This window comes from Salmo salar, chromosome ssa01 (genome assembly GCF_905237065.1).
Source record: "Salmo salar chromosome ssa01, Ssal_v3.1, whole genome shotgun sequence".
In the NCBI taxonomy this organism is placed as follows: Eukaryota; Metazoa; Chordata; class Actinopteri; order Salmoniformes; family Salmonidae; genus Salmo; species Salmo salar.
Window position 1 is genome coordinate 129,289,400 of NC_059442.1, and position 15,807 is coordinate 129,305,206.

The 15,807-nt window shown below is 41.7% G+C and overlaps 2 protein-coding genes across 5 annotated transcripts; one reads left to right on the forward strand and one right to left on the reverse strand.

The window, feature by feature from the left end:
- Positions 1–5,010: 5,010 nt before the first annotated feature.
- LOC106562857 (placenta associated 8) lies at positions 5,011–6,701 on the forward strand. The gene is made up of 5 exons (XM_014127901.2): positions 5,011–5,122; positions 5,444–5,538; positions 5,729–5,853; positions 6,012–6,122; positions 6,534–6,701. Exons 2-4 carry the CDS (start codon positions 5,451–5,453, stop codon positions 6,114–6,116), a joined length of 318 nt encoding a protein of 105 aa, XP_013983376.1. The 5' UTR covers positions 5,011–5,122; positions 5,444–5,450; the 3' UTR covers positions 6,117–6,122; positions 6,534–6,701.
- Positions 6,702–8,975: 2,274 nt separating this feature from the next.
- LOC106562268 (COP9 signalosome complex subunit 4) lies at positions 8,976–15,420 on the reverse strand. 4 transcript variants are annotated; one of them, XM_045688791.1, is made up of 11 exons: positions 14,157–14,402; positions 13,891–13,946; positions 13,604–13,683; positions 13,305–13,456; positions 13,021–13,124; positions 12,596–12,900; positions 12,248–12,418; positions 12,028–12,143; positions 11,465–11,509; positions 9,993–10,077; positions 8,976–9,738 (listed from the first exon to the last, which is right to left on the reverse strand). In XM_045688791.1, the coding sequence occupies exons 1-11, from the start codon at positions 14,385–14,387 to the stop codon at positions 9,605–9,607; spliced, it is 1,479 nt and encodes a 492-aa protein (XP_045544747.1). In that variant the 5' UTR covers positions 14,388–14,402; the 3' UTR covers positions 8,976–9,604. The 4 variants fall into 4 exon arrangements, with proteins under 4 accessions (XP_045544747.1, XP_013982513.1, XP_045544748.1 ...); XM_014127038.2 differs by lacking the exons at positions 13,891–13,946; positions 14,157–14,402 and adding an exon at positions 15,141–15,420; XM_045688792.1 differs by lacking the exon at positions 11,465–11,509.
- Positions 15,421–15,807: the final 387 nt, after the last annotated feature.

Sequence of the window (15,807 nt, forward strand, 5' to 3'; positions counted from 1 at the left end):
TGCTGTTGCTGAAGTGCACCAGTGACTGAGTTGGCCTAGGGAAAAATGAGATGAGTCAAATAGGCAAAGCTGCAAATTTGCAGAGTGTAGTGTGTAACCTACTTAAGAAGGAGAATCACGCTGACGATGAACACAGAACTATTTGAAGGATTGTTGCGCCTTCTTGTGTTCAAAAACTACATAGCAACTTTGAGCCATTATCAACTGTAGTAATAAATGCTAAAGAACTGTATTTTTCTTAATCTCAGAAACTCATCTTGTCCTCTTTATTTCACCTGTACTTATTGTCTTATTAATGGTGATATTTGATGTGGGTTCTCTCATTGTGGGTTTGATTGAATTCCAGCCTAAATTGGAGTTGAAATGTAAAAGAAGACGGCATGTGCCGTCAAGCCTTGGCCTGTCTGATAGGTGGTTTGAAAAAACTATTTCATAAACCGAAATGAAATAATTAATAAACCTGTTTGAAAAACTAAAATAGAATGAAACTATTATATTTGACTCCAAAACGAAATAAAATAAAATAAACCATGAATGATGTTCAGTTTTAGTTTTGGGTGGGAAAAAAATCTAATGGGGTTTTACTCTTTTTTTTTCTAATCGGGTTTTCAAGCTTCTGAATCTGGCATGTCACATTGAGAATGGACGTGTTCGAGAGCATCAAAACGACTGCAGGCGCTGCTGACTGACTGATCTACAAGTCACCTTGCATTATAAATAACAACTCATTAGTATTTGTAGATCAGTCAGTCGAAATTTACCCATGAAACATTGCGGTTTGATCATCTTGAACATAACCCTTGACTTTATCGTTTAAATGTAAACTCAACAAGATTATGTTTCTACAAACAGCACCCACAGAGATACATATCAACTTTATATGCAGTGCATTCGGAAAGTATTCAGAACCCTTCCCCTTTTGGAAATGTTGTTATGTCACAGCCTTATTCTAAAATGTATAACATATTTATTCATCAATCTACAAGCAATAACCCATAACGACAAAGCAAAAACTGGTTTTTAGACATTTTTGCAACTGTATATTAATTACTGAAATATCACATTTACATAAGTATTCAGACTCTACTCAATACTTTGTTGGAGCACCTTTGGCAGTGATTACAGCCTTGAGCCTTCTTGGGTATGACACTACAAGCTTGGCACATCTTTATTTGGGGAGTGTCTCCCATTCTTCTCTGCAGATCCTCTTAAGCTCTGTCAGGTTGGATGGGGAGTGTCGATGCACAGCTATTTTCAGGTCTCTTTTGAGAAGTTCAATTGGGTTCAAGTCCGGGCTCTGGCTGGGCCACTCAAGGACATTCAGAGACTTGTCCCGAAGCCAATCCTGTGTTGTCTTGTCTGTGTGCTTAGGGTTGTTGTCCTATTGGAAGGTGAACCTTCACCCCAGTCTGAGGTCCTGAGTGCTCTGGAGCAGGTTTTCATCAAGGATCTCTCTGTACTTTGCTCTGTTCATCTTTGCCTCGATTGTGACTAGTCACCCATTCCCTGCCACTGAAAAACATCCCCTCAGCATGATGCTGCCACCACCATGCTTCACTGTAGGGATGGTGCCAGGATTCCTCCAGACGTGACGCTTGACATTCAGGCCAAATAGTTCAATCTTGGTTTCATCAGACCAGAGAATCTTGTTTCTCTACATATATACACACATTTGCTAAAATTTCTAAAAATCTGTTATCACTTTGTCATTGTGGGTTATTGTATGTAGATTGATGAGGAAAATGTGATTTAATACATTTTAGAATAAGGCTCTAATGTAACAAAATGTGGAAAAGTGGGAAGGGGTCTGAATACTTTCCCGAATGCACTGTATATTTATTAATTCCATGATTGTACTTTTAGATGTGTGTATTTTTGTGAATTGTTAGATGCACTGCACTGTTAGAGCTAGGAACACAAGCATTTCACTACACCCGCAATAACATCTGCTAAATATGTCTATATAACTTTTTATTTTCCTTTCTTTTATTTCAAATAAAAATCTTAAAAGTAATAGAAATAAAAACAAATATAAAAACACAAAACCATAAAGTAAACATATAATGACATATCATTTATTTGGTTGTACTGCCTTGAGCAAGGCACTGTAAAACAACACATTTCACTGCACCTAGCTGGTGTATGTGACAATTGAACATCATATTTTACTGTATGTTGACCTTTGAAACACCATTGTTGACACAAGAGGATGGTAGCATAGCATACACCTGTAAAACCCCTCTCAAGCAAAATGTGTGCAAACAGAATCCCTTCCAGCCCCTTTTGCTCCTCTCTCTCACACACACACCTGTAATGAGAGTATATATATACTGCTCAAAAAAATAAAGGGAACACTTAAACAACACATCCTAGATCTGAATGAAAGAAATAATCTTATTAAGTACTTTTTTCTTTACATAGTTGAATGTGCTGACAACAAAATCACACAAAAATAATCAGTGGAAATCCAATTTATCAACCCATGGAGGTCTGGATTTGGAGTCACATTCAAAATTAAAGTGGAAAACCACACTACAGGCTGATCCAACTTTGATGTAATGTCCTTAAAACAAGTCAAAATGGGGCTCAGTAGTGTGTGTGGCCTCCACGTGCCTGTATGACCTCCCTACAACGCCTGGGCATGCTCCTGATGAGGTGGCGGATGGTCTCCTGAGGGATCTCCTCCCAGACCTGGACTAAAGCATCCGCCAACTCCTGGACAGTCTGTGGTGCAACGTGGCGTTGGTGGATGGAGCGAGACATGATGTCCCAGATGTGCTCAATTGGACTCAGGTCTGGGGAACGGGCGGGCCAGTCCATAGCATCAATGCATTCCTCTTGCAGGAACTGCTGACACATTCCAGCCACATGAGGTCTAGCATTGTCTTGCATTAGGAGGAACCCAGGGCCAACCGCACCAGCATATGGTCTCACAAGGGGTCTGAGGATCTCATCTCGGTACCTAATGGCAGTCAGGCTACCTCTGGCGAGCACATGGAGGGCTGTGCGGCCCCCCAAAGAAATGCCACCCCACACCATGACAGACCCACCGCCAAACGGGTCATGCTGGAGGATGTTGCAGGCAGCAGAACGTTCTCCACGGCGTCTCCAGACTCTGTCACGTCTGTCACGTGCTCAGTGTGAACCTGCTTTCATCTGTGAAGAGCACAGGGCGCCAGTGGCGAATTTGCCAATCTTGGTGTTCTCTGGCAAATGCCAAACGTCCTGCACGGTGTTGGGCTGTAAGCACAACCCCCACCTGTGGATGTCGGGCCCTCATACCACCCTCATGGAGTCTGTTTCTGACCGTTTGAGCAGACACATGCACATTTGTGGCCTGCTGGAGGTCATTTTGCAGGGCTCTGGCAGTGCTTCTCCTGCTCCTCCTTGCACAAAGGCGGAGGTAGCGGTCCTGCTGCTGGGTTGTTGCCCTCCTACGGCCTCCTCCACGTCTCCTGATGTACTGGCCTGTCTCCTGGTAGCGCCTCCATGCTCTGGACACTACGCTGACAGGCACAGCAAACCTTCTTGCCATAGCTCGCATTGATGTGCCATCCTGGATGAGCTGCACTACCTGAGCCACTTGTGTGGGTTGTAGACTCCGTCTCATGCTACCACTAGAGTGAAAGCACCGCCAGCATTCAAAAGTGACCAAAACATCAGCCAGGAAGCATAGGAACTGAGAAGTGGTCTATGGTCCCCACCTGCAGAACCACTCCTTTATTGGGGGTGTCTTGCTAATTGCCTATAATTTCCACCTGTTGTCTATTCCATTTGCACAACAGCATGTGAAATGTATTGTCAATCAGTGTTGCTTCCTAAGTGGACAGTTTGATTTCACAGAAGTGTGATTGACTTGGAGTTACATTGTGTTGTTTAAGTGTTCCCTTTATTTTTTTGAGCAGTGTATATATATGTTATTCTTTTTTTAATTACTATGCTCATGGTAGATATGTTACCATGGTAAGTTGGTTTAACCCCAGTGTTGGGGAGTCATGTAGTTCAACTAGTAACTTACCTCCATTTTCGAGTAGTGGTAGTTGAACTCAATTCAAAGCTTGGTAGCGTTTTCAATAGTTAATTCCTTTTTTTGCCGTGTAGAGGTGTAGCTAACTATTGTAACTACATACTACTTTTTTGCTAAAGGAAAATAAAAAAAATTGTGAAGTAGGCAATCATTTTCCTATTCGGCATCAGACCTGCCTAATTCTCGCTTTTGTGTTTAATAGGCTAAATAACACATTCCGTTAACAATTGACCCCAGAATGATCTGTCGTGCATTTTGTAGTCTGTGACATTTCAGATTTAGATGAGACTTTTTCATGAAGTAGTTTGGATGTAGTGAACTACTTGTTCAAAGTAACCTTAGTTAAGTAAACTTCTATATATTTTTTAAGGGTAGCTTTAGTGTACCTTAACTTCTTCTTAAGTAATTTCTTGGTAAACTATGTTTTAAGAGTAGCTTCCCCAACACCATTTAACCTTACCAATACTATCAAATCCAAATGTTTATCACAGACACCATCACATGGGGAGCAGCAGCCATTCATGGAAAACTTTGAACCTTGGCGTTAACAGCTCATAATTGTGACTCAAAGATGAATATAGGGATTCATTATTATTGTATTATTATTATTATTATTATTATTATTATTGTTATCAGTTTGTAAGATAAGCCCCCTTTACTTTTTGGACCTTAAACTGGTGCTTGACCTCATGCCTATATAGGCCCTATACATGTATACATATGGCTCCGCATGAATTTAGTTATGAGGTATAGAGCCATGGAACTAATGTACAAGAGATTTTCATCTTCATATTCACAAAGTGAACAATGGACAAGCCAACATAATAAAATCATTTTAATAATGTTTTTTAAACATGAAAAACTGCATGTTCATTTCCTTGTTTGTGCATCTTCGTGTATTAAAGTTTTCTATTGGTAGTTAGTCCCTACTCTTAGTGGCTGTAAAGTATATGGCCATGTCAATCACCTGTCCTGAAACAGTATATAATTATGTTCCTTCCCAGTACCCTCCCTCAGTTCTCCACCTGACGCCACCGACGATTCTTGCCTCTTCTTCTGTACAGTATTATCATTCAGTTCAACTACATCATACTGGTGAGATTTATTTCACAATAAGTTATCACATGGCTGGAAATCCTGTTTGTAGGTGAAGTAATAACTATAGAAACTGTTTTGACAGGAATTTTTCACGAGTCAGGTTTTATCATGTTTTCATGACAAATATGCATGAATTTTCCATTAATTTTCCATGGGTTTGACATTTTGCTTGGGCTACTGGTAGCTTTTCTTGCATGGTGTAGAGAACTGAGAATATGGTAATAGTACCACAATGTAGGAACAATAAGGAACAGAACAGCTAAGAGCCATTGTTTAGGTTGTACTTAATGATGACCTCTGCCATGTTATCTTCCATAGAGAGACCATGGCTGCCGTAACTAGACAACCAGGGAGCTACCATCCATCAGACTTCCAGACTGGCCTCTGCGACGTCTTCAGTGACTGTGGGACATGTAAGCGGACAGAAATTCCTATTTAACTTAAAGTGGCTGTATATCTTTTGTGCCTCCAGTATTTTTTCTTCATTTCATCCATGACTGAGCTTTTTTTAAATTTGCTTTCTCCTTCTCTCCTGGACTGAGAGGTAGTAGCAGTATAATGTACTTCTACCGTACTTTCTCTCTCTCTCTCTCTCTCTCTCAGGTTGTTATGGTTGGTGGTGCTTCCCTTGTCTGGGCTGTTCTATCGCCAGTGATATGGATGAGTGTTGTCTGTGTGGGCCAACCATGGCCATGCGCACCATGTACCGTACCAGATACAACATTAAGGCGAGTTCCTTTCATGTACTTCAGCAATATAGTTATATGAGGCTCTATAACTGTTATTCGGTCACATGAAACATTCTAACTAGAGGGACAGGCTCAGATGTATGAGGCTCTCCTTGCCTCTCTGCTGCACTAACTATCTTGTTCGGTTTGGTGTCCAGGGCTCCTTGTTTGGGGACTTCTGTTCTACCTTGTGGTGTAGGGTCTGCTCTGCCTGTCAGCTGAAGAGAGACATAGATCTAAGGAAGGAGCAGGGGATCTTCTGAGCTCAGGTACAACCACGAGTCTGTCCACGTTTCACAGCACAGCTGTTTATTTTCCGATAGGGATGATCTCACCCACCCACCCTGAGTGCGTCTTTTAAACAATTGAGCTACAGCCAAATAGCTTATTACAAGGTCCCTTGCACACATCAGCGGGTACTGAAAGAGCTGCTCAAATAAGAGACTGGTGTAAATGATGCCTTGCCTCAAATTTATGGTAGTGCTGTCGAAACTGTAGTGAGGCCATAACTGATCATGTAGCCTTGGACCTACTGACCCCTTCAACTTTATGTAAGTGTAACACATTGAATAATTTGTGTTCTTTGTGGCATGGTTCATCCTCATACAGTAGAGCAGGTAAAGCGTTTTAAAGACGAAATGTACTAGCGTTTACTGGTATTCATGTCTCTTTTCCTCTAGATGGCGCCAGATGCCTGAAGAAAAATATTTGAGCTCCACTTCCAGTCTTCTGAATTAGCTTTTGCTTTTGCGACAAGAAACAGAAAGCAATAAATGTCCGGTATTCTTTTTACCAAACATAATTTGCCAATATAAATGCTATTAAAACGCTCCAATGCTACAATAGTAGGACATGTATTGTGGCTTGATTATTCAGAAATTCCTAGAAATTGTGCATCATCAGTCAAATATATATATATATATATTCTCTATTAATTTTTAAGAAATGTTTCTTCCCCTTTACTGCTGGTATGGACCACTTCTATGTCACATTATAATGAATAAAAATAAAATTATTGTACACAAAATAAGTAAAAGATCATCTGAGCAGCGATATAACTCAAGTCAGTTAATAATTTCTGACACACCTCAGGGTGAAGCACTGTACACATGTATTGGTTAACCTGGTCATTAAACTTTAGGCCTACTAGTTACCCATGTTTTGCAATAGAAATAAAGGCAGTGACAAACCACAAGTCCATTGGCGATTATGGCAGATAGATTAATCATGTAATTGTCAATCGGAGCCCTGCCATACAGCTGTGTTTGAAGTGTTCCCCTCTGTTGTGTGTGATATTCTCATTTATGACACCTGATAAATACACAACCGCTTGGATATCTGTGGTGATACTGTGAGATTTTGTTTAAGACTAGAGAAAAAAAATGTGTGTCACTGTCAATAGAGCAGAAGGGGGACTTTGGCCAGACATGAGGCCAGGTCATTGATGAACTGGTTTCCCAAACACTGATAAGAGTATATAGACATTTATTACCAAGAGAATCACTCACTATTACCAGGAGAATCACTCACCATTACCAAGAGAATCACTCACCATTACCAGGAGAAATACTCACCATTACCAGGAGAATCACTCACCATTACCAGGAGAAATACTCACCATTACCAGGAGAAATACTCACCATTACCAGGAGAAATACTCACCATTACCAGGAGAAACACTCACCATTACCAGGAGAAACACTCACCATTACCAGGAGAATTACTCACCATTACCAGGAGAATCACTCACCATTACCAGGAGAATCACTCACCATTACCAGGAGAAACACTCACCATTACCAGGAGAATCACACATTACCAGGAGAAATACTCACCATTACCAGGAGAAATACTCACCATTACCAGGAGAATCACTCACCGTTACCAGGAGAAATACTCACCATTACCAGGAGAATCACTCACCATTACCAAGAGAATCACTCACCATTACCAGGAGAAATACTCACCATTACCAGGAGAATCACTCACCATTACCAGGAGAAATACTCACCATTACCAGGAGAGTCACTCACCATTACCAGGAGAGTCACTCACCATTACCAGGAGAATCACTCACCATTACCAGGAGAAATACTCACCATTACCAGGAGAAATACTCACCATTACCAGGAGAATCACTCACCATTACCAGGAGAAATACTCACCATTACCAGGAGAATCACTCACCATTACCAGGAGAGACACTCACCATTACCAGGAGAGTCACTCACCATTACCAGGAGAAATACTCACCCTTACCAGGAGAAATACTCACCATTACCAGGAGAATTACTCACCATAGCTGACTACTGCAGTTGTCAATATGCCTGGAAAACCTACTTTTCTCCTTCTTCTCATCTTATCCTGCCTCTCAAGTAAGCATACCTCTTTACCATTGAAATGTAAATGTTTGTATGTATTGTAAATGTTGTGTCACTTTATCAACGTCAATGTTTTGTCCATCAGATGTGCAGGGGGGTAACCTCTTAAGAAGGTAATGTATCCAATTATAGTTATTTTGATACGAAGAGTTGAATAAAATACTTTTTCTTATGCAACTAAACATATTGGCAAATTTAAACTAATTAAAAGTCAGGGAGGAAAGACTCACAACATGCAACTCCTCATCACGTGCTACAACTACCAGCTGCCTGGCTGTCCCTTCAACTTTGAGCCTGTGTGTGGATCCAACGGAGTCGCTTACGCCAATGACTTGTTATACAGTGAAACAGGCTGTTTGGATCCGGATTATAGAGGGACTGTGTATAGAAAATGCATGGCTAAATCTGGTTATGTAAAAGCATTGTTATTCAATTACTACTGCAATTTATCATCCAGAAACGATTTGAGTTTCTGTATCATGCTGTTGTCCAATCAAACTGGTACAATGTAATTCTTACTGACAGGGTGTAAGTAAATTGTGATTCAAATGTTCTCTTTCAGAGAAACCAGGAGGAAGATACTAATTGTCAAATGCGGACCTTGCTGAAGAAGTCGGAATTTGCAACTTCAACAGTATAAAACATAGCTGGAACACAAATTGTGATGAAAAAGAGCAGATTATGCAGAATATACTATATATATATATATATATATATATATTTATTTATTTAAACACAAACTTCTTTTTCAACTTTTATTAATCTTTTTGTTGACGTTGCACTCCAGGTCTGACAAAATGTCTCCAAACAGAAAGTAACAAGATCCTTGCACAAGAACACAGCAGCAAATATAGAGGTTCAGTAGGAATTGCCGTGTGTCTTTCACATTTCAACCTTAATAACAAACACCTTCATTGTGGGACACCAGTGTCTGAGTCAAAGTATACACGAGATTGCAACAACTGGTAACTTGATGAGCCAATGGATTCAAGCATCCATTAATTAGTCCTATAAAGATGAATGGTAAACTCCAAGCATAATAAACAGTAGAGAAACATGCTGGAGGACCACCAGATTGGAACTTGTCTCGAGGGAGAGAGAGCGAGAGACGGGGCACTCAGCGAAGCTCTATCAGCCCATGCCAAAAAAACATCTGGATCTGGCTTCAACTGAACAATTTGGAGTTTGCAGTCCACAGTACCGTACGGCGATGTACGATCTTGCATACCTTTGCCCAGCCACCCAACCAAAACCTCTAGGGGAAACAATTGGGGGCTTTGTCCAAAAATGGCACCCTCCATAGGGAATAGGGAGATGGGGTGCCCCAGTGTGGGTGATGATGTGTTCCACGCCAGGGGGTGTCAGTCAATCTACTGGGTCATCTGAGCCTCTATGGCCTGGGCTGTCCACTCAGGAGCAGCCGCAGTGATCTTCTCCAGCAGGTTGTTCACCTGGAAACACAGAGACTGGATCTGCTTGTCCCAGGTGGGCAGGGGCTCCCGTGCTGAAAGACAGAGATGGAGAGGGGGAGGGAAAGAGCGAGAGAGAGTTAAGTATCTTATTTAATAAAAGGAATAATGCAGAAAAAAAAATCTGACACTGAAAAAGATGAAGTCCTTCCAAAAAGCAAGCCTAGGATTATAGTCGCTCCAAATAGGAGCCACGGGAACCAGGTCCTAACCTAGAGAGGGAGGCATCTCATCCCCCTAGAGCCGACTGGGCAGCCGGCATAGCCGGAGACTTCTTTCAAATACTCACTCTCAAAGTGGACGATTCCATCGATCTGGTCGATGAAGCCGTTCATGCGTCCCTCAGTGATCATCTGGGAGGCGATCTTCTCAGCCTGGGGGACAGGGACAGAGACACAGAGGGACAGCTCACTGGCATCTCCATGCACACTCACACTACACTACTGCACAGGAACACGTCAACAACAAGTTAATACAAAGGCCCCGGGCCAGAAACAAACCCTAGCCCCTCGCCTCTAGCCTTGGTGGACTGCTAGCCATATTGCTTAGCGTACAATCCTCACAGATCCCCATGAAGTGGCTAGGGGGTAGGGGTTGTTTTTGGACTGGGCCAGTGAAAGATGATCAAATTCATTCCAGGCCAATAGGAGTATGAAGTGGTGTTAGTTAGTCTGTGTAAATAACTACTGTAATATTTAACCACAACACAGCCAATGGGTATGGCAGCTGTAACGGTACGCATTACAATGTATTTCGGTCTCACCCAGCCCAATGGAGAAATGTAGTGTAGCGTCTCACTCCCGTTATAATTCACTAATTCCATCCCACTGTTCTATTTAATATCTACACTGTAAGTCCACTGTAGCAAGACATGCAGTTCATGTTCTTTCAACGATATACATACATACACACACATATAAATATATATATATCACAGATTTACTCGTTTTCTGAATGTGGCAGCCTAGTCCATTTACACGTAAACCAATGAGTAGTTCACATAACTCTACAATCCTTTCAATTCAGCAGTTGAAAAGGGGGGAGAATGGGGACAGAAACAGTATGCAGCAACACATACTGTGGGATATAAGATAAGCCTGTAATGGACGACTGAGTAATAACAAGAACCCAAATATACAATAGAGAGTTGGAACTCAGATCGCACTGTTCCATGTTGATAGAACAGAAATACTTAGTTCAGGCAAGCTCAGACCTTTCTAATGCCTGTATCATTAAACCTAAACAAACAATCTCCGCTGCTTTCCTGTCATTCCAACGTAGGTCATTTATTTGTACAGTATAACATCTTTTTTTAATTTTAAATATATAACCGTAATTTACTACTTACCACAGAGACAATAAATAACAGATATCTTAGGTGCCCCTAAATCAACTTGATCATTAATCAAGACTACATTTTCCACACGGTTATGAGTACTGCGTCCCCAATCCCACTACCTGAAGAAGCCTACCTCGCAAAATATGACACAAGATGAGTCTTTAGAATGACAAAGACACCTTTTACGTTCACAAAAACAGAGATGAATAAACAGAGACCACCGGCATTATAAGGGGAGTGCACATTCAGTTCTGATTCTTTCACGTCTTCAAGCGAGACATTTTGAGAAAGAGAAGAAAGAAAGACGAGAGAGAGAGAGAGAGAGACAGAGCCAAACAAGGCTTTTACTTCAAATGAATTTTAGTTCTGTATTTTGGGTTTCACACCTCATTCATTAGTAAAGTAGTGATTATGTTCCCTACCAGATTGCATCTGTAACCAGGGACCTCACCATCGGGACAATCGTCCTGCACAACAACATATATATTCAAAATACAAGCCTTCGACGTAATGCTGCTGCTTTTAAAACTGACACTTCAACGTTCATATTAACATACCTCACAATATTATTGCATTTATAGTTTGGGATAAATACTGTATGTCTGTGTTAAGGTGGTTTGAAGAAAACCCCAAAGATAATAGGGGTTGTTTTTCCCCAACTTCTACCTGTCACACTCAAAGGTTCTGGTTATGCCCTCAAAACGCTACTTTAATCATAAATCACATTCCCAATTCTTTCACTGAAAAGTCATTGTTTTCCATCAGATACTAAATGTCTTGAGGAATAAGATTCCTACACAAACTGTGACCCTCGATCACATATTAAAGAACAGTTTAAAAATGGGCCTGATTTTCACCATTTACAAATATAGTAAGTAACAGAACATATTACAAAAACCCTATCTATACCTACCCCCCCCCCACCCACCCACCCAAAAGCAACACTTACTCCTGTTGGGGTGTTGTATGTTGAAATCCATCTTACCTTAGCGGGAGGGATCTCCAAAAGCGCTCCTAGCTCTTCAAACGTGATGTTGTTGTAAAGTTTACTAGCAGACAGCAGGTTGTGTTCAATAACAGCTCTGTCCAATATGCTGGAGCCTACAAACAGAAACCCACAGTAATGCAGCTGAGCATATTTCCTTGTCACACAAATCAGTAGAATAACTTAAGGACTGTGGAGAGAGGGCGAGGCAGAGACTGACCGTCTGCCATGGTGGCCTTCTGGTGGGGCATGAGCATGGCCGCAAACTCCTGCAGCTGGTTCCCCCTGATGATCCGGTCCAGGTACATCTTCTCTAGGATGCCGTAGGCCGCCAGCTGCTGACAGCGTTCGTCTTTAAACAGGGTGGCTAACATACGGGAGCGCTGCTGGCCTGGAGAGAGAAGTATCACGTTACTACTTGCCGCCCCAATAAAAGGCCAAGACAAAATCCGGAGCCCCAAAAAACAACGACGTAGCAATGGCACAGTCAGAACTGTTTTAACGGCACGCCTTCTTATGATGCTTGGACTGACAACACACCAAACAGTGTAAAAACAGTAGCAGGTACCCGCTGATGCCAGGATGGTGCAGTGGAGAGCATGCTTCAGGGCCTCCAGACGCTCGGTCTCGTGGACGATGGACTTGTAGGAGAGCTCGTTGTACCGCTGCGCCGCCTCGATAAACTTCCTCCTGTAGTCCAACACTCTGGCGTAGCACACTTTGTAGTGGACCTGTAGCTGTTCGTTGGTGGACTCGTTCTGGAGCAGAGAGGCTCTGTTGATGTAGGCCTCGGCCTGGACAGGGTCGTCATCCTCCAGGTACAGACGGGCGATCTTCAGGTACGTGTCCAACTTATAGTCTACGTTGTACTGCCTGAACAAGAAGGTTGGTTACTTGAATCATACGTGTTAGTGCTGAGCTAGAACCAAATTGGACACTCCCGGCGGGTCCCCCCAGCAATAGATCTGGAAACACTGGACTAAAGTGACTTACTTCTGTCCTGTTTCCAAAGGAATGCCCACTAGAACCTGAGCAGCGTTTCTCCAGTCCTCCTCCTTCTCATAGATGGTGGCTAAGTGCTGTCTAATGGAGGCCACCTGGGGGTAAATATGGGATTTAGACATAGGGTAGACATTTGTATTATTTATTTCCAACCAGTGTCTAGTCTAAATCTGGGGAGCCAGGTGTGTGCATTACTCTGTGAGCAATCAAGTGCCAGACAAAAGAGAAAACCATCAGATACTCAGGCCCAATGAGTAAAGTATTACAGTAATCACCTGTTCTTCAAAAGAGATGACCCTGGGCTGTATCTTCTCTAGTGTGAAGTGGTAGACTGCCTTGGCTGTGCTGTCAGGAAGACTGGGGATATTTGTGCAGAAGTCTGTCAGCAGCTGTCTAGAGATTACTAAGCTGACGTTCTCATTGACCACTGCAGGACAGGAGAGGATTACAGTTAGAAAGGATATACAGTCATGTGATTTATGAGCTATGATTGTACAAAGGAAAAGGGGGAATTTATGTAACAACGGTGTGCAGCAGGATGTATTCTATCCTTTACTTTGTACAGGATACTCACTTGCTTCAACGAATGCTTTTAATGATTCCAATTGTTCTGCATCTGTGAATTGGATGGCCTTCTCCAGAATCTGTCGATATCTACAATTGATAAAAGGGTTGGATTAGATAGCCATCTTAAGTTATAAATTATATTCATGACTTGAGAATAGAACAGTATTTTCACAAATGCACTTCCGGAAATGACAAAACGGAAATGGAATAGCAAGCCTATAATCACAAAATAAAAAACAATACACATATTGAAATAACAAGCAAAATACAGTTAAGTGGGTTAACTAATGTTACATTATTTGGTCTGTAGTCGCCATTGCGCCCCAGTAGCAGCCGAAAGCAGAGAGCTCCTGTAAATATATAGATATTTAATCAAGTTTATATTGAATCAAGTTTAAAGTGTTTTTAATTGTGTGTTATTTTAAAATCAGCTGTTTTGTTTTTGATAACATTGAGTTTTATTGCATATCTCTGGTGGTTTTGACCCACAAATCTGCAGATGGGCTAGCAGGTCAACTCTTCTTGGCCTGGTTAGCTAGCTGGCTGAATAAAAGAGTCACCTGAAGATTGAAAGGAATGGGAGGTGCAGTAAAGGAATGCGGTACTGAGGCTGGGGGCTTGTAATGAGGATGACTGGCTAGTGCTCTGAATTGTGTGTGGTGAGATTTCTGGTGCCCAGAGCTGCTGAGGGCCTCTGAGGCATCACCCCAAGTGGGTGCCATATGTCCATTAATTGAAGGCGAAGTCCAGTAGCTACACGACAGGCTGGTTCCCAGAGTAGCCCTCTCCATGATCCTCACCACTCTTTATCACCCATCTCCCTGAACACCTTCCTCTGATCAAGCCATGAACTGTCCCTCTCTATTTTGGAGGATGCATGCACTCAAAGATTTGGACTATATTGGTTGACCTAACTATACTGTACTGTAGCTAGACTACTCATAATAATCTATTACTTGTTTGTTTTTTGCTTTTCTAGCGATTTGAGATTGTTATTTAAAGCGCTATAGAAATGTAATAAATTATTATTAAAGGCAAGCTAGCTGATGTTAATTTACTGTCTGTAGCTAGCTGATCGACTAGCAGTGCACACCGTTGATAACAAGACCTTTGGCAAGACTTTTAACCACCGATACCGTCTCGCTAGCTAGCTACAAACCGGTAAAAGGTATACAACAGAGACGGAAGAGAAAGCGAGACATCCCACTCCCTCGTTGTTTCTTGTACATATAGCACACAGTCAGCTACAGACCAGACCCAGCTGCCAATGCTTTGGTGCCTATGGAGGAACCACCGTTAAACAGACCGGAACTGCCAATTTTTTTTAAATGGTAAACGGCCTGAGTGGGACATCTTAATTTATCCACCATCTTTGGGTATAGCTGTAACGGTAGCTACAGTTTTATGCTAATTTGAGAACTAGCATAGCATCGGCGGCCTGCTCATTGACGCATTTATAATTCACTCTAAACGTGACACTCAGGTTGAAAGTAATGTATATCTCCATTCACATATATTTTCTCTTTTTTTTGCTCAATACATACTTTCCAGCGAGATCTTTGTGGGATCCGCTTGAATTCATAAGCTGTGCAAGCTCCTGTCTCACTCCGGCCGCCATTTCTCCGACGAAGTGTCAACAACGAGAATTCGCAGCTGACTAGAGTCTATGCCCACTTTACCGCCAGGAAGGTCCTTCAAGACTGACAACCGACTTGACCAGCTCTCGTTTTGGTCTCTAATCTGATATTAGTTTGCTCTTTAGACTTTACTGATAATATGATACATTTATTATCTGTATGGAACAGTTACAATTCTAACAAAAGTTTTACTAGCTATATAAATCATAATTTTTCACGTCTGTTTTCCAAATAAATATTATTGATATTATGGTGGTGAGACAAAATGCACGTCTATACTGGAACTGAATTAACCTAAATGAAAATGATATTGTATGATCAGTAGAGTTTAACAATAGATCCAATCAATAAGTTGTTCCTCGTGGATATTAGTTAGCATCAGCACCAATTCCAACACATCCGAAGTGGAGCCAAAATTAAATATTCTTAATATCGGTATGTTGATATTTGTAGCCACTGTAAAAAAAGCCTATTCCAATTCTATCTCTACCCCGCCGCGGCCCTAACCATTCAATGTTCGCAGATCTCTACGGTGGAATGGAAGCATATGGTGAAAGCTTTGCCACTACACTGC

Coding starts and splice junctions, on each gene's coding strand:
- LOC106562857 (XM_014127901.2), top strand. CDS start 5,451: ATGGCTGCCGTAACTAGACAACCAGGGAGCTACCATCCATCAGACTTC. Junction 5,539..5,728: donor CTTCAGTGACTGTGGGACAT/GTAAGCGGACAG, acceptor TCTCTCTCTCAG/GTTGTTATGGTTGGTGGTGC. Junction 5,854..6,011: donor GTACCAGATACAACATTAAG/GCGAGTTCCTTT, acceptor TTTGGTGTCCAG/GGCTCCTTGTTTGGGGACTT.
- LOC106562268 (XM_045688791.1), bottom strand. CDS start 14,387: ATGGAGAGGGCTACTCTGGGAACCAGCCTGTCGTGTAGCTACTGGACT. Junction 13,125..13,304: donor TCATCTCTTTTGAAGAACAG/GTGATTACTGTA, acceptor ATTTACCCCCAG/GTGGCCTCCATTAGACAGCA. Junction 12,144..12,247: donor GAAGGCCACCATGGCAGACG/GTCAGTCTCTGC, acceptor TTCTGTTTGTAG/GCTCCAGCATATTGGACAGA.